Genomic DNA, 26,365 nt, shown 5'->3' with positions numbered 1-26,365 from the left:
CCTAGTTCACCCTGCAGTTCAGATCTTGGCCTCAGCCCTGTGTGTCTTATAGCCTGAGTTGTGGTGTAGTATGTTTTGAGAAACTTTGTCCATCGTCTATTTAATTGACTTGAAAGGAGAGCAGAAGAGTGTACTTAAACTGAAGATCAGAGGGGGATGGAGCAACTTTCCTAGGAGGAACAGCTGAGGAATTTAGGAGGGGACATTATAGAGGTTTATAGAATTATGCAAGGGGTGGAGAAAATCATAGAATCATAGAGTTGGAAGGGGCCATACAGACCATCTAGTCCAACCCCCTGCCCAGTGCAGGATCAGCCTAAAGCATCTCTGACAAGTATATTTTGATCATCGTGGGAAATGAGAACTTGGTAGTGCTCAACGATAAACAATAGGCTCAGGACAGACAAAAGAAAATACTTTACTCAATGAGTAATTAAATCATGGACTTCGCTGCGAGTTGATACCGTGATAGCCACAAGTGTAGATGGCTTTGAAAGACAAATTTAGACGGGTTCATGATGCAAATAGCTTAGCTATGGTGAATAAAGTTCACCTCCATTTCCAGAGGCAAGAAATTATTCTGGTCTCTGTATCTCAAAAAGGACACAGCAGAGCTGGAAAAAGTACAGAGGGTAACCAAGAGGATTAAGGAGTTGGAACATCTTTCCTATAAAGAAAGGCTGAAGAGTCGGGAACTTTTCAGTTTAGAGGAGAGCTAACCAAGGCAGGACAGGATAGTGGTTAGAGGTAGGGGGTAGAGAGAGTAGACAGAGAGAACTTTTTCCCCACTCCCCAAGTACTAGAATTCGGGGGCATCCAGAGAAGTTGATGAGCGGTAGATTCAGAATGGACAAAATTAAATACGTCCTTACGCAACAAGTAAAATATTCCTTGCTCCAGGAGCTAACAAAATGGAAAAATAAACTGAGTTAAAACCTTAGAGAGAAAGAATTGCTTTGGCCAGGCACCTAAAAGCAAGTCAGGTGCCAGGCAACCCTCAAGAGAGAGGGCATGCCCAAGGCAAAGCCCTGTCTGCTGTCTCCACTCACCTCCTGCCTACCCTCTGCAGAAGGGGTGTTTGAACATGCGTACATGAAGCTGCCTTGCACTGAATCAGACACCATTGAAGCATCAGGGCCAGTATGTTCTACTCAGGACAGCAAGAGCACTCCAAGGTCTCAGGCAGAGGTCTTTCACCTCACCTCCTGCCTGGCCCTTTCAACTGCAGGTGCCAGGGGTTGGCCCTGGGACCTTGTGGATGCAAAACTGATGCTCTACCACCGGTGTCAAGTCAACCCATTTAAAGACTTAAAGATAAGATCAAGCACCTTGAATTGTGCTTGGAAGCAGGCAGCCAGTGCACAAGAGCTCCTTCCAGCAGAAAGGAACAAAGGAAGGGAGATAGGTTGGGGTGGACGCCAGAACTGCATGTCTTGGAGGAATGCAAGGACTGGCAGACTCAAATAGCTGCAAGTCTTGGTCCGAAGGACCCAGTGATGCAGCAGTCTAGCTAGAGGTCAGGAAGGATGGGTCTGTTCTGTGCCTGGATGGGAAGGCAGGCACTGAGCAAGGCCTGGACAGGATGGCCTCCATCCCTATGACTCTGCTCAGAGTCATGCCCAAAAAAGGGAAGAGGAGAGACGAGTAAGCGACTCTTTACATGCTCAGAGAGGCTGTGGGGGTTTCTATGGAACATACAACTTTCTAGGCAGACAGTCGGACAAAGGCTCCACTTCCTTGCAATCGTTTCTTTCCCCAATCTTGGCTTTGCCCCAGCCAGCCGGGCCCAGGTATTAATGCAAAAAGGTACCCAATACTCATCTGTGAAATGTTGCGTATCTCTCTGCTGTGACTCCCTCCTCTCACACACTCACATATGCATGTGCATGCATGCACTCATGTGCACACACACACACACACACAGATGTCTCCAGCAGCATTCCCTGCTACTTCGCCTTGATGCAGACTTGTGTTTGTTTTTCATCTCCCCACACCCTCGCATTGACCAACCGGGCCCCAATTTACTGCTGGAAGGAAGTCAAAGAATTAAAGTTTGCCCCCGTTCTGTCAGGTCTCATGAGGAAAAAAAATCCCTGAATTCTAGTAACAGTCTACAAAGCAAAATTACTATGACGTGTGTCACCGGTAGAAATCTTCCATCCTTGATAATGTCTCACAAGTAATTATTCTTCTTTTCTTGTATAGTTAGAAGATAGCAAATCCTGCAGTGACAGTGACTCGCACTTTGAGGAAAGACGTGTAGGATTTGGTTAATGGTCTGGTTTCTGTATTGAAGAGGCAGGAGTGAAAATTTGCTCATAGATACAGTATACACTGACATGCTTGATCCACGGGCAGGTTGCACCTCTCCTGGGGCCTCAGTATTCCCCTCCTGTAAAATGGGCCTCCTTACTTAAGCCTGTTGGCGCACATCTCTCAGAACCTGTATGAAAATATGAACATTCATTTGTTACTTTTGACCTGGTTTTTGCACAGCTGAGCTCACCTTTTGTTATTGTTCTTGATAAATATATCATTCCTCTGTCTTTACGAGGGCAGTGTCGTACAGTGGTTAGAATGCTAGACCGGAGCCACCCGGGATCCTTTCCCTACTCATCCAATAAACCTGCAGGTGAACTTGGGTCAAGCCATCTCTTAGCACAACCTACCTCATCAGATTTGTTCCAGGTGAAGGAAAGGGACACATGCTACTCTGAAGATCCTGCAAACTGGAGGACCTGGCTTCTTTTATTGAGTCGAGCCATCTTGTTTCAGGTCTTCCTCTTTTTCTATTACAACAGTCTTATTTATTGTTTGTTTCTATTACATGCATAGCTTCCTTGATTGTTTAACTGGGCCTTCTTCTTTTCGGCTGGTGAATGAGCCAAGTGCCAAACTTATTCCAGGCAGCCGGTGTGTCGCTGCATTACCTCCTTGCTTAGCCAGAGGCACACTTTTTCTTACACCTCTGGGCTTGGACTCTTTTTGGTGTGACCAAGCAGAAGGCCATGAAAGGCACAGAAGGCCTGTGAGGTTTCTGTACAAAGCAAAAATGCATCCCCCCCCACCACACACACACAGCACTATGGGAAGTAGTTGTAGAGAATGCAGTCTTCTTGGTTTTGTCAACACATGCAGTAGATGAGAATTCACAGTCTCAGTTAAGACCTGAATCAATCCTCTCTTTCTTTTGACCCTTGATAGTGGCTGAGATCCAGCATTTCTCCCAGAAGAAGTCCTGTGGCCTCGCAGCTCCTGTTCAGACACGGCCATGCAAAGAGGACGGGGGGGGGGGCAGGGTCTCACCCAGCACCAGACGTCTCCTTGAACTTCACCGGCCGTCTGCAACTACAACGTGACTCTGCTTGGAAAAACACAAGTGAAATGGAGAGCAATCTAGGAATACGTGGAAGACCACAGTCTGCAGCAACAGGCACAGAATACAGGATGAAGGTTGTAAATAAGACGACGTGTGACTCCCCTGAAATGGCACGGAATTTGCATGCAATAGAGTCCCTAGTGCTGAGAGAAAATCTGCAACGAGGATCTTTGTTCAACTATTAGGTGTTAGAATGCCTAGGGTGGGGTTGCCAACTCTGGCTTGGAAAATTCCTGGAGATTTGAGGGCAGTCCCTGGAGAGGGACTTCCATTTCTCCTGGACTCTATGGTATACTATGGTGTCAGCCCTCTGGAGCTGCCATTTACTCCAAGGAAGTTCCAGGAATAGTCCAGCTCCTGCCTGGGGATTTGCAACCCTTGCCTAGGGGGAAAACCTGTTATAATTTCACTTTATCTAAATATGGGGAAACTAGTCTGCAGCAACATGCATGGAAAGCTGTATGAAGCTTGTAAACTAATGGCGTTCTGCTTGCCTGAAATAACAAGGAATTAATACACAACAGAGTCCCAAGCAGTGGGAGAAAATAGCCAGATAGGATCTTTGCTCAACAATTTGCTCCGGGCAAAAACCTCTTGGGATTTCATATTTTCTAAATAGGGGGTGGGGGATTGTGCTTTGTGCTACGGAGAGAGATCAAAAGATAGCCTTGCTGAATCTAATGCCATGAAACCATCAACTGTACCTCCACAAAACTGTGTTTTGTAATATTTATAGCAAGGAAAATTGAGTGGACAAATATGTGGGAAAATTATACTCCTCTCAAACACATGAATGAATGAATGAATGAATGAATGAATGAATGAATGAATGAATGAATGAATGAATGAATGAGAGTTGGAAAATCAGGATGATGATAATGCGTCAATTGCCTGTCGAGGAGCAGAAGCCCAGACTCTGAAGTGACGTTCCTGGTCCCCTAGTTTGGGTTTGTTTTTTCTTCTCCTTCTCAGCAGAGACCTGATTGTGAAAACTCCAGCATGAGGCAAGCTATTGAAGGATGCCTCTGTTTTGGTTCCTGTGGCTTTATCAGGCAACAGTTACTTTGCTGGACCCTTCTTGTGCAGAAGTGAGGGAGATGATGCCATGATATTAGAATCCTCCCCTGTTGAATCTCTGCCTGCCAAGCCCTTTTAATGCCAGAAGTGCACCCAGACTTCCTTCGCTCATGATCCCAAAGCCGTCATGTTCGATTTCTCTCTAAGTCTTTTCTGTAGGGCTTGGAGCCTTTTGTAAGGGGTACCAGGGGGAGAGGCCCCAGTTCTCTGCCTCTAAGGAACAGCAGCCCCTCTTTTTTTGGAAGCTGCATTTCCTACACTAGGAGAGGCACCCTCCACAAGATGGCAACTTTATTTTAAAGATGAGAGGTTCTGTTGCTTGCACAGAGAGGCCATAGTCAGATGTGTGACTGGAGCTTTGGAAAGTGCCAAGGAAGAAAGGCAGCAGCCCAGTTTCTTCATTTCTCTCTCTGACCAAGCACAACTCCTGCTTCCTGCTTGTCTAGGAGACCCTCAGCAATAGGGTTGCCAGGCGGCCTGTTTCAAACCGGACAGTCTGGTATTTGCTGTCTGAGAAATCAATTGAGAAAAGACATGGCATACAAATGTCTGGTATTTTCTAATTAAGATTTCCAAGAAACGGGCAGTTCCAAAGGGACTGAGCTGGGGGAAGCTCAAGGGTTCAAATGAAAAAGGAGATGAGAAAATAAAGGAGCAAAAAAAAATCCCTCCAGGGCAGGGGTGGGCAAATTGCGGCCCGCGGGCCACATGCGGCCCGCTACAGAGTTTTTTGTGGCCTGCCAAGACAGTCAGAAAAATCTGCCTTGAACCGAGATTTCCTTCTAAAATTAAATGTGCTTGCAGCTATAGATGATATGAAATTAGCACAATAAATAAATTGAATAAAACGACCACTATTTTATTTAATTTATATTTATTGATTTTTATGATACAATTTATACCTTTTCTGAAATGCAAAGTTAACTAATGAATGCAATCATTTTAAAAGGTGCGGCCCTCCGCTAACCTCCGCTCCCACAAAGTGGCCCCCGAGCCAAAACAATTGCCCACCCCTGCTCTAGGGCTTAGTTGTGGAGGCTGGGCTGAGGGAAGGCAAAGTGTAGCTGGTGCTAACATTTCCATCTGTTCCCACCAGGAAGGAGGAAATGACGAGGTTCCCCTTCCTAAAGGAACAGAGTGGTTTCTCTCTCTCCCAGAAAGGGGTGGGTACAGTTTTATTGTCCATGTGTTGAGGAGGACTGGTTTTCTGGTTCTCCCCTGGGCTGCAAAATGGGCAGTTGACTTTTGCTCATTCTTGTTGTGTTTTTCTTCCTTTCCTGGTTCTCACTAGGGGAGCTACCCGCCCCCTCCAAGCTGGCTGCCTCTTTTGGCTCCCATCTGGGAAAAAGCAGACAGCTTCTCTGTTTCCCTCTCAGTGGGAGGCAGGGGGGCAGCACAGTCCAAGCAAGTTCTGGGAGCAAGCATGATGAAGAACTTAAATTTCCATTTTGACCAGGTCTCATTTCGAGGGGGAACGCACAGGAACGCAGTTCCGGCAGTTCCCCAAAGAGGTCACATGACAGGTGGCCCCGCCCACCTTTCAGCCATTTTGGGCCTGTTTCGGCCTGGATTGGGGCCGAAACGGCCTGGATCGGACCTCTGACAAGTGGTGGATCACTCTCCCACTCAGCAGCAGCCCGATCCTGACCATTTTGGGCCCCTTTTTGGCCATTTTCAGCCCCTTTTTGCCATTTTGGGCCCAATTTTGGCCCTGAATGATCAGGATTGGGTCCAAAACAGCCAGGATAGGTGATGCCAGGGGGTGTGGCATATGCAAATCAGGTATGCTAATGACACACTTCTGGCAATGGCAAGGGGCGTGGCATATGTGAATGAGTTAAGCTAATGAGTTCCTCCAGCTCTTTTTCTACGAAATGACCCCTGATTATGAACTATAACAGAGTGCAATAGGGCTTCTGATTCCAGCTTGGAGCCTGGAGAGGGCTCAGTTTTGGGGGACCTCAGTGGGGATCTCCTAGAATTACAATTCTCCAGATGACATAGATCAATTCTCTGGAGAAAATGGCTGCTTTGGAGGGTAGACTCTATGGCATTATACCCTGCTGAAGTCTCTCCCCTCCCCAATCTCTGTCCTCTTCAGGTTCTACCACCCCTAATCTCCAGGAATGTCCCCAATTAGAGTTGGCAACCCTACTGATGGGGGATCTGCCTGCCAGCAGGTGTGTTGTGTGAAACACACAAGGTAGGGGTGGCACTTTGTGGCCTGCCTCTTTCTCTGCCTCCTGCTTGGCAGGTCACCTGGCTGAGCCACGTGGTTCCCACCTGAGCAACAGATTTTTATGGTGTGTCCAGTGTTTTTGTTGAAGCCACTCGGCAGCCCTGCTCAGTACACTGCACTTTCCGCGCCATCCACAGTTTATTCAGGATTGCTTTTGTTTATGTTTGTTTCATTTGAAATGGTTGAAGACATGTGTAGAAAAAAGAAAATTAACTCAGAAAATGTGTCATTTCTGTTCAAGATATAGTGTTAAAGGGGGTAGCCCTGACCAGGGTGCAGAGTTCAGGAGTTCCCCTCCAAAACATCTCAGAGCGTGGAGGATGGTGCTTAAAGACTCATGCTCTCTAATTGGCTCCCTGTCCTCCAAGCTGCCTTTCTATTGGTTCTCACCAATGCCCATCATATGAGCGCACACAGCTTGCAATGGCCAATCTCACACTGATGTGGTAGTGGGCACCCCTAGGGTGTGAAAATGGACAATCGCCAAACTCTTTTCTAAACTCTGACCCATTCCCAAGTAATTTTATTTTGAAATGTAACCTGTGGACCTGGCTGACAATGGAAACTGTGCTCTCCCCTCCTATCCGAATTCCCCCCCTCAGCGCATGGAAGGAGGGGCTTAAAGGCATCTACTTCCTGATTGGCTTCCCCTCTTCTTTGCCTTCCTCTCATTGACTCTCCCTGACACATATCTGAGACCAGCTTCCCCTGCCTCCTTTCCCTGGTGAGAATGCTGATTTGCATTTGGAGGGACTGCAAATGGCCTCCTCAGCCTGATGGCGGAGTTTTCTGAGGGACAACAGAATAGGGGTGACCATAAACTGTGATGACTTTTCATGCTTAGCAGTAGACCATATAGACAAGAATGTAGCCCAATTCCTTTAGACAGAAAGAGGCACCCACTTTCCCAGCAAAAACTTCTCAAGAGCACGGAGGGCGGGACTTAGGAGGCTCCTGATTCCTGATTGGCTCGCTCTCCTCTTGACTGTGTATGCTCAGAGGCACTCTTGACTCGTATTTCCAAACGAACAAGAGTGCATCAGTTAATTAATGCCTGTGCCATTCCATATGGTAACCTCTACCTATAAGGTAGAGGTTTCAAATGCAGCAATTCTTCAGAACAATGGAACCTCTAGGGCTGAATAGAGACAGGATTTTTATCTCTCCACAGATGATCATTTCTGCTCTGATCAAATTACATTGTATCTTTACATTTATTTATTTATTTGTGTCATTTATAGTCCGCCTTTCTCACTGAGCCTCAAAGTGGATTACATAGTGTGAGATTAGCACAGTCAGTATCAAGGACATTTCAATAAACAACGCCATAGGGTATATAAATGCAAATTTACAAAGATGTAACATTAGCAAAAATCCTATACAAAGTTGAAGATATGCTGAAACGGAGCATAAGCAATTCTAGGACTGACATTAGACAACACAGAACTACCCAGTAGGGTCATACTTAAAGCAACAGAGAGTACATAGGCACACATACAGCTTCACTAATCTGAACAGGGGCTCCTGCAGGTGCCAGGCTGCACCCGGGTGAGATCAACAGCAGTCCGTACACGGGCTTTCTCTGTAGTGGCCCCTATCCTGTGGAATGACCTGCCTGAGAAGGTCAGATGAGCCCCCACTTTCCTGGCTTTTCATAAACGATGCAAAACCAAACTATTCAAAAAGGCTTTTTACTCAAATGGGAGAGCTATATTGTAGGGATGGAGTCTCAGATGCTTCGCTAATGAGTTAGGGACCATGGACTTCATCACTATGTTGCCTTACCTATTATCTGTTGCTTTAAATCAGTCAGTCAGATTTATTTACAGTTAATAACCAGTACAGACTTGTAAATGTTGCTTTAAATATGTATTCCTATGTAATACCTGTGCTCCATGTTGTCTAATGTCAGTCCAAGAACTGATTACGTTCTGTTTCAGTATTTCTACTCTGTAATGGATTCTTACTAATACTATGTCTTTTAAACTTGTATCTATCTACCCTCTGGCATTGTTTATGGAAACATCCTTGATACTGTATTGAAATGTCCTTGATACTGATTGTACTAATCTCATACTATGTAATCCGCCTTGAGTCTCAGTGAGAAAAGCAGACTATAAATGACATAAGTAAATAGATAAATATTTAAAGCAACAGATGGGACGTAAGGCAACATAGCGGTGAAGGCTATGATCCCTAACTCGATAGTAAAACATCTCTTTGAGATCATCTCCCTACAATACATCCCTGCTATGTGTCAAAAGCCCTTTTGAATGATTCCGTTTTGCATCATTTGTGGAAAACCAAGAGAAGGGGGATTCTTTTGACCTCCCCAGGCAAGACATTCCGTGGGGTGGGGGGGGGCACCACAGAGAATGCACGTGTACAGGCAAGCAGTTTTCACCCACGTGCAAGGTGGCACCTGCAGGAAACCCTGTTCAGATGAGTGAAGCTTCAGCACCCCACACTTCCTGGCTGGGATAATAAAGGATCAGGGCTGGGGAAGCCTCGTTGGCCGCTCAGGTGCAGCTGGACTCGAATCCAGCTGTTCTACTGCACACCAACATGGCTACCTACCTGAAGCAATTCTCCGGTGATTCTGGATGACCTTTTACACTCCTGGGGGGGCCAAAGGGACTTCCTTGGACTGCAGGGGGAGGCTGTTGCTTTCAGAGGCTGCTGGGGTGGGGGCTAGTGAAAACTTCAAGGGTTCAGTCCCGCACCACCCATCTCCTGTGTGCTCTGCGAGGGGGCCAGGTGTTGCATCCTTCCCCAGATCTGCCCCGTTTTATGTCTGCAGGGCATTTTTTTCTGGCATGCAAACAGGGTGGGGAGCGGCAATTTTAGGGACTCTGTATCCAGGACAGAAACTGCCTGCAACTCTGGCTTGGGAAATTCCTGGAAATTAGGGGGCGGGAGCGCCTGGAAAAGGCACTTTGAGGAGAGGAGGGAGCTCAGCGGGGCTGTGCGTGAAGCCTTAAGAGTCTGTCCTCCAAATCTTGTCAGGAAAATTATCTGCAGTCTGGGGATTTGAAACTGAGCCTCTAACCACCCCACCAGTTAACGCAAACCCCATTGTGCAAAGGTGGGTGGGAGGGTGTTAGGGTTGCCAGGTCCAGGTTGGGAAATTCCTGGAGATTTTGGGGGTGGAGCCTGGCGGGAGTGGAGTTTGGGGAAGGGAGGGGCCGAATGTATCCTCCAAAGGAGCCATTTTCTCCAGGGGATCTGATCTCTGTGGCCTGGAGATCAGTTATAATTCCAGGAGATCTCCAGCCACCAGCTGGAGGCTGGCAAGCCTAGTGGGCGGTCATGCTGTGCGCCACTGATTTCTCTATTAGAGGGGAGGGTGATCCTGATTTCTGTTCCGGTGCTTGAAGTTCTTTTTGGTGCTTAATATGCTGCATTATCGTATTGGGGATTATGGGACGTGGGGGGTCAGAAAATGCATAAGGTCGATAAAACGTGCAGCGGCGCAGAGCCAAGCTCGGTGCCAGGCGCCTCCCCGGAGAACCGCCCTCCTGGGTTTCCAGCCAGGGCCGCTCGCATTCCTAGACCGGCAACGAGGTCGGAGGGGAGGCGCTTCCGGTCTGCCCTCCCCCGCCCCAGGCTTGCAAAGAGCCTATTTTTTCTCAGGGGGAGCAGCAGCCTCCGCCCACCCCCCATCTGGTGAGTTGCAAATGCATTGGGGGGGGGGGAAAGGGAGTTGTCCTAGGAGGAGGGGGAATGGGGGGCGCGCAGGGAATGGAGGCGAAGGCAGGCGACAAGAGGTCCGAGGGGGACCCCCTGCGGCTCCTTTCTTAGCTGGGCGATCCGGGCGGCATTTGGAGCGCGGAGCCTTGGCAGGCTGAGCTTTCCCGAGGTTTGCAAAGAGGGCCGCCCCGTAAGGAGGGCGTTGCAGAAGCAGAAAGTCAGCCGAGTGCGGGTTCCTGTGGCCGGATCGTGCCCTTCTGGGTAGGGCCCCTGCTTGGGCGTTTCTTGGGCAGCCGGATCTAACAGCCCCCACACGCTCCTTAAAGGGGAAGGGCTGCCCCATCCAGAGGCAGACGAGACTGGATTCAGCTTCCCAGCGAGCCCTAAAGGAGGGTCCGTGTGTCGGTGCGTGTATTAACGCAAGCGGGGGCCAAAAATCTCAGCTTTGCCTTCATCTTGTGATTGAGCAGGAAAAGGATCCTGTGGTTGTCATGTGGGGTTATTGGGGGTCCCCTCTTAAGAAAATATTTGGAAATAAACAGGTGCAAATAGCTGTAGGGCTCCAAGCAGAATCCAGTCAAAGGCAAAGCACCCGCTTCGCATCTTTTTATTAGGGCAAGCCAACATGCCACTGGACATTGTGTCAGCTTGGGAGGCGGTCAGGCAGATGTCACAAAATGTGATAAGTGAAGGAAGGAAAAGGCAGGTGCTTGTGCCACCACTCGTGGTGCTGTATGGAGCCATGGCTCAGCAGCAGAGTGTCTGCTCGGCACACAGAGGACTCCGGGTTCAATCCCCTTCACCTCTAGTTAAAAGGACCAGGTGATGAGACACGAGAGACGCTGCCCATCTGAGCAGGGAATCCTGACCTTGATGGCCCAAGGGTCTGAGAACCAAGCTACAAGTGACACCTTACACAGGTTGGACACTTGTCAGCTTCCCTCAAGTTTTGATGGGAAATGTAGGCATCCTGGTTTTACAGCTTGGCTCTCCATTACAGCTGCAAGACCAGGATGCCTACATTTCCCATCAAAACTTGAGGGAAGCTGACAAGTGTCCAACCTGTGTCAGGCATCACTTGTAGCTTAGCTCTGATTCACTCTCCGTCAGCATTAGGTGTCCACATAGATGCTGACGGGCTCTCAGTTTTGTTCGGCTGTTGGAGGGGTGAGATTCTGGCACTTGCAATCTGGGACAAAGAAGGGAAAAATGAACGCACATTTCAACTGAGGCAATGAAATCCAGCAAGATCCATTTTCAGCCCCCAATACTTTAATAAAATTGTTCTGGGAGGAACCAGTGAACAAAGGAGACTCATTTCAACTGAAACAAGAAAGAGCCAAAAGTCACTCAGAACCCAGACCGAGTGCAGAAGGAATCCCTCACTGACCTCCCTTTTGACCGTATCTGAGGTAAATTTACTTGTCCTCTTGTTTGCCATTCCAGGAAGTCAGTCTCTGTCGGGGCCACAATGGGAACTGTGTGTTTTTTGGCATTTCAAAAGGATATCAAAGATCTGGAAAAGAGGCAGAAAAAGGCCAAAGGGTTGGAGGGTCTTCTGTGTGAGGAAGATCTTTTGTTTTTATATTGTAGCGTAATAATATATTTATACATCACTTCAAAGAGTTAGAGTATCTTCCCTGGGAGGAAACACCTGACACATTTGGGCTTTTTTACTTTAGAGAAGCAGGCTTATAAAATTACTAATGGCCCACCCCTGCTCTCTCCACTTGCTAACCCTGTAGCTCACTGCACTCACAATATTTTTACAGGAGCCCTGTGTGTTCAGATTCAGCCATGGAGGGAAGGGGTCCCACCCAGCCTGGATTGTGCACGCCACCTCTTCCATGACTTTTGCAACTGATTTGCAATTACATGGCCCTCACTCCCTGCACCTTCTCCCCCTCCCCTCCCCACCTATATATCTCTGACCAGTGTCTTCATACCCTCTGTGGAGAAACGCCCTTTTGTTTGTGGATTTAACTTTCTATGGGCTGCAGAGGGGAGGGGACAGTTCTGGGGTAGAATTTGATTGATGGGGAGAGTCGGTTGGTGAGGAAGTTGACAGTTGAGGGAGAGATGGCTCTGAGGGGAGATGTAGGTCTAATGTAACTCCAGGTAACAAAGTATCCTGCCTGCCCTACACAACATCTAATTAGGGCATGAGTATAGAGAATGAGATGGAAAGAGAGAGTAAGGGTTTTTTATGTTGTGTTATTCCTTCCATTCACTGTATACTTGCCTGTGTAGAGTTAGAAGTTAAGTAAATGGTTAGGAGGCTGTCCCACCTAACCAGGACCCACTACAGGGGCAGTGGTGGCAGCAACTACCCGGAGACAGAAAAGTGAGACGGCCCCTCCAAGTGCTAGGCTAAGGCAAGGGAGAGGTTGGCAGAGCAGGGTCTACCAGTTAAGGGGAAAAAAGAAGGGAGAGACCCTGATTCGCCACACCCTCCATGCATCTGATGAAGAGAGCTGTAGTTCTCAAAAGCTTATGCTACAATAAAGTTGGTTAGTCTTAAAGGGGCTACTGGACTCTTTACTATTTTCTTCTATAGTATGATTCCAGTTAGCATAATCTTAAAGATGATCTCCTAACTTGCAAATCTGATGGTTCGCTTTGTGAAGCAGGGGATATATACTCCACCCTCTCAGTCTTTGCTGCCTTCTAGTGTGGGATGCTCTGGAGCTCATCTGGACCAGGATGTTCTGATTCCCCTATTCCCTTCATTTTTGGCAATGTGACGGCCATCATAACCCTTAAATTAGTGGCCAACTCTGAGTCTCCTAAGCTTTATTTTCTGAGGAGTTATGCCTGCACAGACAGAGGGCCATAGCTTCCATGACTGAGAACATGGGAGTGGAGTGGGGTTTCTCAAGATAAGCTGGGCTAGGATAGAACGGCACTAGTTGGGTGGACCATCCAAACTTGACTCTACCACTTGAAAGGCCACTGTGTCTGTTGGCTTAGCTGCCGACTTTGATCTTTGACTCTTTGCTGCTTGATTGTTTGACTGTTTACTTTATGGCTTTATGAATAGCACTTATGAATGATTGGTGGAATTTGTATCCAACTCTGAGGCGGTTTCTTATGAAACATCAGGTATTCATGCCGGCCCTGATTGTTGGGCGGGTGGGCTGCGTCCCCTTTGGGTGACCCGGCTTCCTCAAAACCACCTGTTAGAGATGGAAATATTAGCTTTTCATCCAGCAACTTGACTTTACTTATATTCTACTTACCTACTGGTCACTTACTTACCTGGATTGTTCACCCCAGACTCTGCACCTGTTGAACAATATGACCATAAGCACTGAAAATATTGCAACAGCAGCTTTGACTTATGATTTAAAGGACTGAAAATATTGTAGCAGCGGCTTGGACTTATTATATAGGATACGTTTGCCTATTGGATTTCTTATATGACTGTAATTTATAATTGATACTTTACTTTGGATTGTATATCATATTGAATAATTAAGAGCACTTTCATATTTCTTTTCATTATTTCATTAGATATTAGACAATTGCAGTACATTTATATCCTTCACGTGAAGTTTATACTGCTTACGTGTCTGTTTCCAAGCACTCATTTCAGTAAAGTTGATGTGAACTAATCTAGTTTGGGAGAGAATGCTGCATTATTAGCCTACAGTCCACGAATTTTTGGTGGATAGGAATCAGCTTTTTGTGAGGATGGTTGAGGGGAATCTTCCCTGTGGGGAACAGCTTTTATTTTATTACTAGCTTGATGCCCGTGCTTCGCTAGGGTATTTAACTACTTTAAATCTAGTTATAATATTTATGGGTAAGTAACGTTTTTGGTTTGGGGGGCGGGTTGAGTTGGTTTTGTAGTAAAATAGCGTAGTACTCGAGGTTCACAAAAGTATTTGAATAAAGCGAAGCACGTTGATGCCTAAAACTGATGAAATGAATTTCTAACATTTGTTGAAGAGATTTTTAAAAGGAAAAGATTGTAGTGCAGTAAATAAAGTGAAAAATACGTACAGCCTTATTTTTCTACTGCAGGACCTCTTTGTAGACCTCATTGGTGGTTTCCCCCCACTTTGGAGCCCCCACTTTGAGGAGAAGCTTGTGGGCTGGGAAGCCAGGAGGGTTGAGCATGTTGAGGAACGCCACAGGGTAGTGGACCGCATCATCCATTTGCACCACTGAGACCACAGATCTGTACTCCATTTCTGCCCCTTCGAGGGAGTTAAGTTGTGTTTCATTAACGATGGCAGCCTTGTCGTTCTTGGGGGTCAGAGTGGCACACTTGCACAGCCCGTCCATGGACTTCTTCATGATAGTGACGATATCAGGGTATGTTGTGGCTATTAGGTCTGCTAAGGTCATCACTACTGTGCCCAGGCCTGCAGGGATGGTCACCTTTCCCTTGGACTCGGGACTTGCTAGTACTTGCCCATTGCTGCTCAGTGCACTACAGGAGTACAATGTGCATATTTCTTTGCCGCATCTCTTAAGTTGCTTCCTACTTTTAGCATCGGTATATCTTGCACAATGTCTGCCAGGAGGCTTCTTGGGGGCAGTAAGAGTTGATGGTTGCAAGAGGTGTGAGGTGGAGTTGGACTGAGGGAGGGGTGGTATGGTGGGCCCTTCAGCAGGTTCATGTGAGAGGTTCGCATTGAAATAACCCCTAGAAAGGTCATGAATCATCTCCCCATGAACATTTAAAAACTCAGCTGCCATACTGACTTTTATATAAAATCTCTTTTCAGGAGTCTTGTACTGTCTTTCTTCAACTGTCTGCAGTTTCCTTGACCTAATTTTTACCTCAGAACACAGAGTTCAAAAGCTGACTCATTAGCCTGCCAGCCACATAGGAAAGCCAGGCCCCACAGGGAGATTGGCAGACCTAGAGGGGAGGTGTATTTATACCTCAGGACATGTTCAATGACTGGGAGTCATTGAATGTGTCCTGAGTACTGCATGTGTCCTGCATACTGTTTAGAATGTTGGGATGATGACCAATCAAGGCCGCATATGCAAATGACCTCAGGGCAGAGTGGCTGAGTTGGCAGTTGGTGGGGGGGAGGGGGATGAGTACCCTGCCAGCCACACAGGGAAGCTGTACCCCTATGGGGAAACACATTTTACCCCTTTTACCCCCTTATGGGGCGAATTTCTTAAAATCCCTTCTTAGTGAGCCTCTACACCATAAAAGGAATGTCCTCCCCAAATTTCACACTTCTAGGTCCAGGGGTTTGGGCTGGGTGTTGATGAGTCAGTCAGGACACTTGTCTTTATATAGAGAGATTTTGCTTTGCTTATATAGTTATACTGCACTTAAAAGATGTGGGAAAAGGCTTGAAGCATTTGGAGGCTTTTAGTTTAGAAAAATGACATGAGAGAGGCTTATAAAATGATGCCCCGTATGGCGAGAGTGGAAAAAGAGGAATCTTTAGCTTCTTCCTCAATAATACCAGAACTTGAAGTTATTTAATGAAGAACATTAAAAACAGACACTGTGGAGTCTTTCTGCATGTCTCCTGTATGGAATTCACTGAGATGGGAAAGTCTTTCAACAGCTGTGACCCTGGGTGGTTAAATGGAGCCTCCATGTTCAGAGGCAGTGCACCTGTGCAGAGGTCTGGTGGGGGGAGCAGCTGGGCTGGCTTTGTTACCTCACTTGGGGGAGATCCCTGTGGGAAAGGGAGATGGTCTACAGGGGGCTTTGGTCTGATACAACCAGGACACACTGATGTTCTTACCCTGGGACCCTCAACCCAAGGAAAGCATCCGTCTGTGGGCCTGAGTTGAAGGAAATCTGTTTTCTCTTTGCCTCGTTTCCTGCAGAGAGAAGCTCTGATGCTGGATGGATTCGTCCTCTTTTTCTTGCCTGCCAAGAGAGCGTCGTGCTTTGCTCACAGAACACCTTGTGGGCTTTGCAGGGCTTAGTAGTTCACCCATTTGACTATTTCTGGAAAGAATGGAACAGGTAGAGAAACCGTCTAGCTTCGTCTGACTGTCCGCTGGAAGATGGAAAAGGAAGACCCTGCTGGCCCTGAGAAAGAAAGAGGCCCTGAAGCTATGGAGTTTGGGAAGAATGACGGATCCTGGCAAAGAATGTTGCAGAAGCCTCTGGGTGAAGACTCCGCCCGCTCGGATATCCATCACCAGAGTTTCAGGCACTTCCACTACCAGGAGGCCGAGGGGCCCCGAGAGGTTTGCAGCCGCCTCCACCGTCTTTGCTGCCGGTGGCTGAAGCCTGAAAGGCGCAGCAAGATGGAGATCGTGGACCTGGTGGTCCTGGAGCAGTTCCTGGCCATCCTGCCCCCGGAGATGGAGAGCTGGGTCAGGGAATGTGGACCAGACACCACTTCCCAGGCGGTGGCCCTGGCAGAAGGCTTCCTCCTGAGCCAGGCGGAGGGTGAAAATCAGGACCAGCAGGTGAGAGCATCTCATCCTGGGAGGGGTAAAGCGCCCCCAAAATGTGATCTTAAACCTCCTCTTTCACTACGTGCACCATTTTCTCAAGACCTGATTTGCAGAATATCCCCTTCCCTCCACCTTTCTCTGAACTGTTCCTTTCTACTGTCCTCTCCCCTCTTCCTCAACCTTCTTCTTTTCTCCGTTTCAGGGGCTGCTCAAAGAGACAGAAAAGCCTCCCTCTGACACCAGGCAGGATGTGATCTTCTGGGAGATCACGCAAGAGGGCGACAGAGATCCCTCTTCTCTGGGTAGGATCAAGGGGGAGTCTTTCAGGTTGGGCTTCTCCTCTTGCGTAATTCTATCCTCAAGTTTTTTACCCAGACTAAAAGGTGTGAGAAGTTTTACAGGCCCAAACCAGTAGTTTGAAATTTAGCCAAGAAGCAGCGTAAATTCTGCTTCTGTAGGAGGGTGTTAAGTCTAAAATGCATAAGAAAAAATAATGTATTAATCTTATAGGCAGCATGATTTGTTAGCAAACTGTCTCTTCCCCCGTGACTTCCCCTCCATGAACTGCTGCCCTCCTTCCAAGCCCTGCTCTTAATACAAGCAGTTTCGGGCACTGGACTGTCTTCTACCAGGGTGCTGGCTCCACTTGTGTGGAATTCTCTTTCCCCAGAAACAGCCTGGGAGGCTTTGCTCTTTTCCTGCTTCTCATAAGAGAAGTCATGTTTGTATTCAGGAACAAATAAGAGCCTTGTCTTTTGTTAGTAAAGTGGGTGGGTTTCCGATAGGTCAGTTTCACAGGGGTGGTGGAGGAAAGTGCCCTTAAGTCATAGCTGACTTATGGCGACTCCTGGTGGGGTTTTCATGGCAAGAGACTAACAGAGGTGGTTGGCCCTTGCCTGCCTCTGCCACCCTGGTCTTCGTTGGAGGTCTCCCATCCAATTACTAACCAAGGCAGACTCTGCTTAGCTTCTGAGATCTGATGAGATCAGGCCCACCTGGGCTTTCCAGGTTAGAGCATTTCACAGGGGAATGGAAGCTATATAGTGAAGGAGCCATTTAGTCTCCCGGTGGGGGGGGGCGGAGATTCCAGTATAAACATGATAGATGGAGGGATCCCAAGCAAAGACTTTCCAGAAGAGTTTATGGAGCATGCTGCCCTGGGCATGAGGAAGTGCTATCTAAGTTGCAAAGTTGCTGGATTCCTTAGGACCTTAAATGAAAAAAATCAGAACTTGAACTTGGCCAGACAGTGAACAGAATAATGTCTTTCCACCTCCTTTGCCTCCCTCACAGGCATGGAAAGGATGCAGGCAGGAGATTCTGGGCCTTCCCCTCTTTACAGTGGAGTGGAAGCTGACGCTGTGCAGCCAGGTCAGGTAGGGAAAGGATCTTTGCCTCTGTGCCCAGAATTTCTGCCTGGGGGGGCTGAAAGAATCCCGCTCTTTCCTTTTTATTTCTTGGGGAAATGCCCACCGGGAAAGCTTGGAACACTCCACAAGGCAGCTTTGGATTCTAGAGAATGCTCCGCCACTTGATTTTTCACAGACTTTTAGGCAGTTCGGTTTTTATGGTCAGAGCAAGGATTTTCTTCTTCTTTCAGGGTCTCGTGACCTTTGAGGATGTGGCTGTGCAGTTCTCAGAGGAGGAGTGGGCTTTGCTGGATCCAAGCCAAAGAGATCTCCTGAAGGAAGTCATGGCAGAGAATTGTGGGAATCTGGCCTCTCTGGGTAATAATTTGTATTCATTAATTAAAATATTTATATCTGGCCATTCCTCGTGGCTCAAGGTAGCTCAGTTTGGCAAAAATAAAAATAATTTCAGCGCTTCCACTCTCTTCCTGTATCATAGGCCTCCTGCCTCCTTTTACAATGAGGTCTTCTTCCAGGAAGATGTAACCATTCTTCTTTTCTCTTTACAAAATTGTATGAATTGGGATAGTTCTGCAGTTTAAAAAGATAAATGTCTTTTCTGCAATCAAAACTATGGATCTATTCAAAGGAAGTAGATCCAGAGAAGTTAGCCATGTTTGTAGTTGCAAAATAGTAGAGTCTAGTAGCACCTTTAAGACTAACCAACTTATTTGTAGCATAAGCTTTTGAGAACCACGGCTCTCTTCGTCAGATGGCATCTGATAAAGAGAGCTATGGTTCTCGAAAGCTTATGCCCTGTCTTTGGATGATTAAGTCTGGAGACTGAGGCCATGACAGACAAGACTGGTTTTTCTACAAACCTGAGGAAAACCCTTCTCAATAGAAGCAACACCTGTAGCTTTAAGAAACAAATGCCCTTGGTGGCTGTTGACAGGCAAGCAAAACAGTATTGCCTGCCTTGGTCCCTGTCAGGAAAAAGCACAGGTAGGAGCCAGGGCCTTTTCCATGGCTCTTTTGGCCCTTGAGGGAGGACTCACTGGGGCCAGGCTACTACGCAACTTGCATAACTTGCTCAGGCTTGGCTGCTGTCAGGCTATGGATGACAGGCTATGGCAGATAGATCCCTGTACCATTGCAACAAGAAATCCAGGCTCTTGGTTAAATGGTTATATTCAGAAGTCAGATCATTTCTACTAATATGTCCACAGGATTACTCAGAAGCTAGGTAAGTGTCTGAGCAGTAAGAGCAAGATTAACAGGAATAGTAACATGGGGAAAAATTCCTTCTCTTAACCTACACGTTTGGTCCTTCCCCCTCCCAACAGTAAACAGGACTTTTGGCGCGAACTTGTATGAGAACGTCTCGCATATTCATACTATCAAGTATGAATCCTAGATCAGAAGTCAAAGTCAAAATCATCAATAGACAAATGCAATAAATACGTGTCATAATTGTGCATAAAAAGAGGAAGGTATATATTCCGAATGTTCTGGTAAAATCGACAGTATAGAAGGATGAGCTCCATTGTTTCTACCATATCAGAATGACATGGACAGAGACGTTTCTAATACGGGGTATGAGCATATCTCCTATCAAGAAGAGCTGATGGAAGGACATGTAGTCAGGAAGAGTAAACACTCTATGATATTTGAGGAACTCCAAAGTATAAAGATATGAAGATGGAACAAAGTTTTGATCGTAATTCCCCACTGCCGTAATTGTTTATTGAAATGTCTTTGATATGGCCTGGGCTAATCTCACACTATGTAATCTGCCTTGAGTCTCAGTGAGAAAGGTGGACTATAAATGACATAAACAAATAAAATAATTCCTGCTGTAATCAGCTACATCCTGATGCCCTCCTTTGTAACACCCCACCCACCTCTGGCTGGAATATAAAGGCTCAGGGATCTCCAGTCCTACTCGTGTCTGAAGAAGGGAGTTCTGACTCGTGAAAGCTGACACCTTGAAAATCTTGTTAGTCTCTAAGGTGCCACTGGACTCAAATCCTGCTATTCTACTGCAGGCCAACGTGGCCACCCAGCTAACTATAGTCATCCTCATGAAATCTTTCCATTTTTCATTAACTGAAACTACTACCACAACTTAATGCTGTTGTTAGGAGAGAGGGGTCATGTACTTTCATCAGTTTTGCTATAGCAATAACTGCTTTTGTTGTAAACAAATGGCTTGAAAAAACATTGGCTTTATTCTAGGTTTCTTCTCCTCTGTGAATTTACTATCCATTTTTCACTATTCTGTTAACATTTATGAGAGTCAGTTTGGTGTAGTGGTTAAGAGCACGGGACTCTAATCTGGAGAGCTGGGTTTGATTCCCCACTCCTCCACTTGAAGCCAGCTGGGTGACTTTGAGTGAGTCAGAGCATCTAGGAGCTCTCTCAGCCCCACCCACCTCACAGGGTGATTATTGATGTGGGAATAATAACATATTTTGTAAACCGCTCTGAGTGGGTATTAAGTAGAGGTGTGTACTTCGGGTCCCCAGTTTGGAAAAAAACTTGTACTGGGCCCGATTTGTAAAGATTCGGTATTTCCAAATCGGGGCCAGTATGATGGCCCTGATTCGGAAATACCGAATCAAAGCTTCCCAAAGCAATTCAGATTGCTTTGGGAAGCTTCGAGGCCTTAAAGGGTTCCCGGCCTCCCACCACCACCCCACTTACCAGGGGCAGTCTTCTGGTGGTGGCGCGGGCGGCGCCAGCTTTTGCTGCCATCTTGCGAGCTGCTGCTTTGGCCTCTGCGGTGGCGGCGGCAGCGTTTGCTGCCACCCTGCTGGCTGCCACAGAGGCCGAAGCGGCAGTGCGGGTGGCAGCAACAGCAGCGGCGTTCACTGCCGTATAGGCTGAAGCAGCGGCACAGGCGCCGGCTGCAGCCTTCCCCACCGCCCTGTGGGCGGTGGCGGCAGAAGGCCTGCTCCAGCCTTCAAGGTAAGTGGGGAAGGGGGGCTCGGGGGGAGGTTGGAATCTCTCTTTGTTATGCTCTGAATCATTTTGAAGCATACCAAAGCAATTTCCAAAACACGAACCCGAAGCAGCTTGCTGCTTCGGGTTCTGGGTTATTCCGGATTGTTTCCCTGCTTCAGGTAAATTCGAAATGGGAAAACCGAATCTTTTCCCCACTGCACACCCCTAGTGTTAAGTCATCCTGAAGGGCAGTATATAAATTGAATGTTGTTGTTGTTGTTGTTATTACCTGACAGCCAGTTTGGTGTAGTGGCTAAGAGTGGCAGGAATCTAATCTGGAGTACCGGGTTTGATTCCCCACTCCTCCACTTGAAGCCGGATAGGTGGCCTTGGGTGAGTCACAGCTTCTAGATGCTCTCTCAGCCCCACCCACTTCACAGGGTTATTGTTGCTATGTTGTTAAGTTATCCTGAAGGGCGGTATATAAATAAGATTGTTATGGTTTTGTTGTTGTTGTTATTAATAACAACAACAACCTGGAATACAGATCAAAACTTTAGTTAGTTATCATTGGTTTAAAATTCATAAAAGTGGGGGCAGGGCCCATTTCAGGGCTGTTTGGCCTTTGAGGAGGGACTCACTGAGGTCAGGACAGCAGCCCATGAAAGTCAGTATGGTATAGTGGTTAGGAGTTTCAGGCTAGGACATGGTGAGCCAGGTTCAGGGTTGTAATGAGGATAAAATGGAGGAGAGGAATGGAGATAAGTAATAAATATAGCTGAAAATTGAGGGCAGATAAAAGGAATGTGAGTGGGTGCCTGGCAAAGAGAAAAGCAAGCAGGGAGAGTTATGGGACTGCCAGGAGAAGGAAAAGAGGAAATAGTGTGCCGAGAAGGATATGAGGGAAAGTGAGGTGTCCTCCACAGGTTGTATGTGTCTCCACCACACAACTGGGCCTGCCCCTCCTCCAGTGACCAGAACCATGCAGATTTTTTTCCAGAAAGAGGCTTCCAGGAGGAGGGAAGAACGGTAAGCAGGTAAACCTGGGGTGGCTGGGGTGGGGCTGGGAGAGAAGGAATCAGAAAAGAGGGAGGATGTATGAGGCCTTTCAAGGAAGGGAAAGAGGAAGTAATGGGGGGATATATGCCCCCCACCCACAAGTCCTTGCAGGTCCCCCTTTTGTCTGAATGTTTAGAATTAGCTGGCTTTTTGGTACAAAATCTGGTACATCACTGGAAATGTATCTTGAAACTATATCTTTCATTCTGTTTTAGTCTTTGCCATTCTCTTATTTAAAGTAGGAGTTAATTGGGTTTGCTAATTCTGCCTAATATGATTTCTCTCATTTGATTCCTACAGAAAGGGAGAGCAAAAGAGAGAGAGAAGAGCAGAGAAGGGAAAGTGCATCGCAGAAGAAGCAGAGGAAGGAACTCATTGCTTCTGTAGGAAAGAATTTAATAAAGAAGGACCACCTTACTGAACAAAGAGCGCACAATGACGAGAAACCATATCAGTGCTCAGGGTGCGGGAAGAGCTTCAGTCAGAAGGCTAGCCTTAATACCCATCACAGAATCCACACAGGGGAGAAACCATATGAATGCTCAGAGTGTGGCAAGAGCTTCAGTCAGAAGGGCAACCTTATAGCCCATCACAGGATCCATACTGGGGAGAAACCATATAAATGCTCAGAATGTGGAAAGTGCTTTAGTCAGAAGGCCAGCCTTAGTACCCATCAGAGAATCCATACAGGGGAGAAACCTTATCACTGCTCAGAATGTGGAAAGAGCTTCAGTAAGAAGGTCAGACTAACTACCCATCTCAGAATCCACACAGGGGAGAAACCATATCAATGCTCAGAGTGTGGAAAGAGCTTTGGTCATAGGGAGACCCTCACTTCTCATCAAAGAATCCACACAGGGGAGAAACCATATAAATGTTCAGAGTGTGGAAAGACCTTTAGTCGTAGCTCCAACCTTACTTCTCATCACAGAATCCACACAGAGGGAAACCAAATAAATGCCCAGTATGTGGAAAGGACTTTGTTCGGAAGTCAGAACTTGCTTCCCACCTACGAATCCACACCAAGGAGAATCCATATAGGTGCTCAAAGCATGGAAAGACCTTTAGTCATAGCTCAAGCCTTACTTCTCATCACAGAATCCACACAAGAGAGAAACTGTATAAATGCTCAGAGTATGGAAAGAGCATCAGTCATAAGGGAAGCCTTATTGCCCATCACAGCATCCTCACGGGAGAAATGCAAGGGACAGGTCCAGTCCCTCCTGTCCCATAGAGTATCCAACGAGAACTGACAAAATGTTGGGAGAAGGCTGACAGTAGACAGAGCAGTTAGAAGAGAGAAAATGAGAGACAGAGAGGTATGTTTGAGTCGGCGAGTGAATGAACTGGTTATAAGATAATAAAAATAATATTTGATTTATATACCATCCTTCAGGACAACTTAACGCCCACTCAGAGCAGTTTACAAAGTATGCTATTGTTATCCCCCCAACAAAACACCCTGTGAGGTGTGTGGGGCTGTGAGAGCTCCAGAGAGCCGTGACTAGCCCAAGGTCACCCAGCTGGCTTCAAGTGGAGGAGTGGGGAATCAAACCCAGTTCTCCAGATTAGAGTCCCATTCTCTTAACCACTATACCAAACTGGCTCTTGGGCTTAGTGGATGATGATGATGATGATGACAATAATGACAATAACAAAAACAGCGTTCAATTTATATAACACGCACTCACAGCAGTTTACAAAGTATGTTGTTATTGTCCCCACAACAATCACCCTGTGCGGTAGGTGGGGCTGAGAGTTCCTAGAAGCTGTGACTGACCCAAGGTCACCCAGCTGGCTTCAGGTGGAAGAGTGGGAAATCAAACCCGGCTCTCCGCGCTCTTATCCACTGCACCAAACTGGTTGTCACTAAGAGAACTGGAAATATGACAAAATTTAGGGATGAAAAATTCAGGTATTGAGAAATGTTGGTATCCATGTACCAAATTCACTCCGAAGTTGTTACAAGTTTTAATAAAAGTTAACTCCTTTTTGTCGAACACAGCTGACTGAGACAATTTTCTCGAGGACACACACTCAAGAGCCAGTCAGGAGGCTTGAGAAGTATCTGGGTGAGGGGTGGCTGATAAAGGAACTGAGCGACTAACCTATCTATTTGTAACTCTGAATCCGGGAGAACGTATGTTGGGTCATAGTGTATGGAGTCACAGCATATAAAAGCTCAGAGCACAGAAAGGGCTCTGGGTAAGGCAAAATTCTCATTTCTCCTCAAAGAATCCACATAGGAGAGAAGAGCTTCAGTTCCCACCCAAGAGTCCCCAGATAGACAGAAGCTATAAAAGAGAAACTCACAGTGAGAAACAGTTCTATGTTCCTACAATCTATAATAATAAAAATCTGCGCCATCAGAACAGGAAGCTGGGAGTCTCGAATATGGCCAGCAGCATAAATATGATTTTGGGAGTTGCAGTGCGAAACATGAAGGGAATTAGAATATCCTGCCCCAGCTTATCTACTATTTGCAATGGTAGCTAAGGCTGGAAGGTATAACTCATCTATATAACTAAAATACTCCAACCATCCGTCTATGGCAGGCATAATTCCTAAGAAAATAAAGCGAGGCACCTTGATGTTGGCCTCTAGCTTTGAGATGATTGTGGAAGTTGCAGTGCCAAGCAACAAAAGATACAAAACTTCCTGGCTTGTGCAATCCCCAGGACACACACTCCACCCCAAGCTTTTTGCATTGGAATTATTATTTTATTATTTACGTTATTAAATTTATAATCTGCTCTCCCTGCAAGTGGACTCAGAACAGATATGTATAAAATGTATAAAAATATGAAATCACATTAATAAGAAAAATACGTTCAAAATCTCAGGTCCAGTAAATTGCATCACAGTGCAGTGATCCATACTGTCCAGCCCATACAAGCACCAGGTTGGTGCCTGGATCGAAAAGGCTCGGGTCCTGGTTGAGGCCAGGTGAACATCTTTGGGGCCAGGGACCAAATGGAAATGGTTGCCTAAGGCAAGAGTAACTCATCCAAAACTAAAATTGACCTCTAGCTTCAAGATGATGGGAGTTGCTGTGCCCGAAACAAAGGGAATTGGAGCACGCTAGCCTCAGTTATTTCCAGAACACCCCACCCCACAATTTGCACTGAAAACTACAGATGACTGTCGCGGGCGTAACCTCAAATAAAAGTATGAGCCTCAAATGGGCCACTGGTTTGAGGGTGACTGTGGCAGTTGCAGTGCCAAATGTAAAGGACCCCTGCAGACTGAATTCCACAAAACGATTATTTGGGTAGCTGCCCGCGACCAAGTGGGCCAAAGTACTGGGCTCAGACAGAAGGCTCAGATGGAAGCACTAAACCCCAAATAACACCACAGAAGTTTAATAAATAGGGTTTATTAAGAAGAGTGCAAAAGAATACAAAGAAGTGTGCAAACATAAGATGAAAATAACAAAAGTTATCCTGTTCTGACCTGCATAGCCCAGGCAAGACTGATCTTGTTAGATCTTGGAAGCTAAGCAGGGTCAGCCTTGGTTAGTAGTTGGATGGGAGACCTCCAAGGAAGACCGGGGTTGCAGAGGCAGGCAATGGCAAACCACTTCTGTTAGTCTCTTGCTTTGAAAACCCCAGCAGGGGTTGCCAATAAGTCAGCTATGACTTGTGGGGACTGTCAGATACGCAGGCCAACATATCCGCCGTGAAGGTGCTTTGCATATGATGCTGATTCTCTGAGAGTACGTTAAATGTATGTTACGTTCTGTACTGATAATATGAAAGTATATGTTATGCCTTTTGCAGTTAGGCTTGTAAGCTATTTCACTTATCTCGCAGGTGGCTACATTCACTTCTGGAGCAGACGAGGATGGCCTTGGATGCCAGGCGAAGTCTGGGAGCTAAAAATGACTTCATTCTCTCTTTCTTTCACAGGCTCCTCACCCTTCCTCCCCCCCCCCCCCCCGCCCCCAGGGCTCCTTCGTGCCAGAATCCTAACCATCCCTATCCTAAAGGCGGGAACTTTCCCTATAATTAACCCAACCTTTCATACCCACGTCACTTCTGTAGTCAGTGTGCACTGAACTGCTAGATCCTGAATAAAGCAATTTTAACTCCTGCACTGGAGTGTCTGATTGTGAAGTACTATTTGGGTTTAACTGCCAGAACCTGACAGGGACTTTCCACCACCAAAGAGCTATCCTAAGACACTATACAGGCTTTGATCCTCTGACACTGATGTTACTTTGTCAGGCTG

At 46.7% G+C, this 26,365-nt stretch overlaps 2 protein-coding genes and 1 pseudogene across 6 annotated transcripts in view; 2 read left to right on the top strand and 1 right to left on the bottom strand.

Annotated features, from left to right (window-relative positions):
- The window catches only part of LOC129327203 (zinc finger protein OZF-like), a 28,113-nt gene extending 3,978 nt beyond the window's left edge, over positions 1 to 24,135 (top strand). For 2 of the 4 annotated variants that reach the window (XR_008596784.1, XR_008596785.1), the window contains 2 exons: positions 2,560 to 2,775; positions 3,205 to 5,279. Coding sequence is in view for 2 of the 4 variants with exons in the window: in XM_054975688.1 (XP_054831663.1) it covers positions 22,528 to 23,388 (861 nt within the window). In the remaining 2 variants the exon portion in view is untranslated. Of the gene's footprint in view, positions 1 to 2,559; positions 2,776 to 3,204; positions 5,280 to 22,527 lie in introns of those variants that run through there. The other 2 variants (XM_054975688.1, XM_054975687.1) reach the window with 2 other exon arrangements.
- The window catches only part of LOC129327904 (zinc finger protein 208-like), a 284,286-nt pseudogene that overhangs the window by 116,806 nt on the left and 141,115 nt on the right, over positions 1 to 26,365 (bottom strand).
- Positions 10,270 to 26,208, top strand: LOC129327213 (zinc finger protein 213-like). Of its 2 annotated transcripts, XM_054975703.1 has the most exons (6): positions 10,270 to 10,361; positions 16,200 to 16,793; positions 16,984 to 17,083; positions 18,075 to 18,157; positions 18,382 to 18,508; positions 25,948 to 26,208. In XM_054975703.1, exons 2-6 carry the CDS (start codon positions 16,383 to 16,385, stop codon positions 26,190 to 26,192), a joined length of 966 nt encoding a protein of 321 aa, XP_054831678.1. In that variant the 5' UTR covers positions 10,270 to 10,361; positions 16,200 to 16,382; the 3' UTR covers positions 26,193 to 26,208. The 2 variants fall into 2 exon arrangements, with proteins under 2 accessions (XP_054831678.1, XP_054831679.1); XM_054975704.1 differs by lacking the exon at positions 25,948 to 26,208 and having other exon boundaries at positions 18,075 to 18,152; positions 18,382 to 18,482.

Source organism: Eublepharis macularius, chromosome 4 (genome assembly GCF_028583425.1).
Source record: "Eublepharis macularius isolate TG4126 chromosome 4, MPM_Emac_v1.0, whole genome shotgun sequence".
Classification (NCBI taxonomy): Eukaryota; Metazoa; Chordata; class Lepidosauria; order Squamata; family Eublepharidae; genus Eublepharis; species Eublepharis macularius.
The sequence above is the reverse complement of the archived record's forward strand: the minus strand, read 5'-3'. Positions and strand labels throughout refer to the sequence as shown.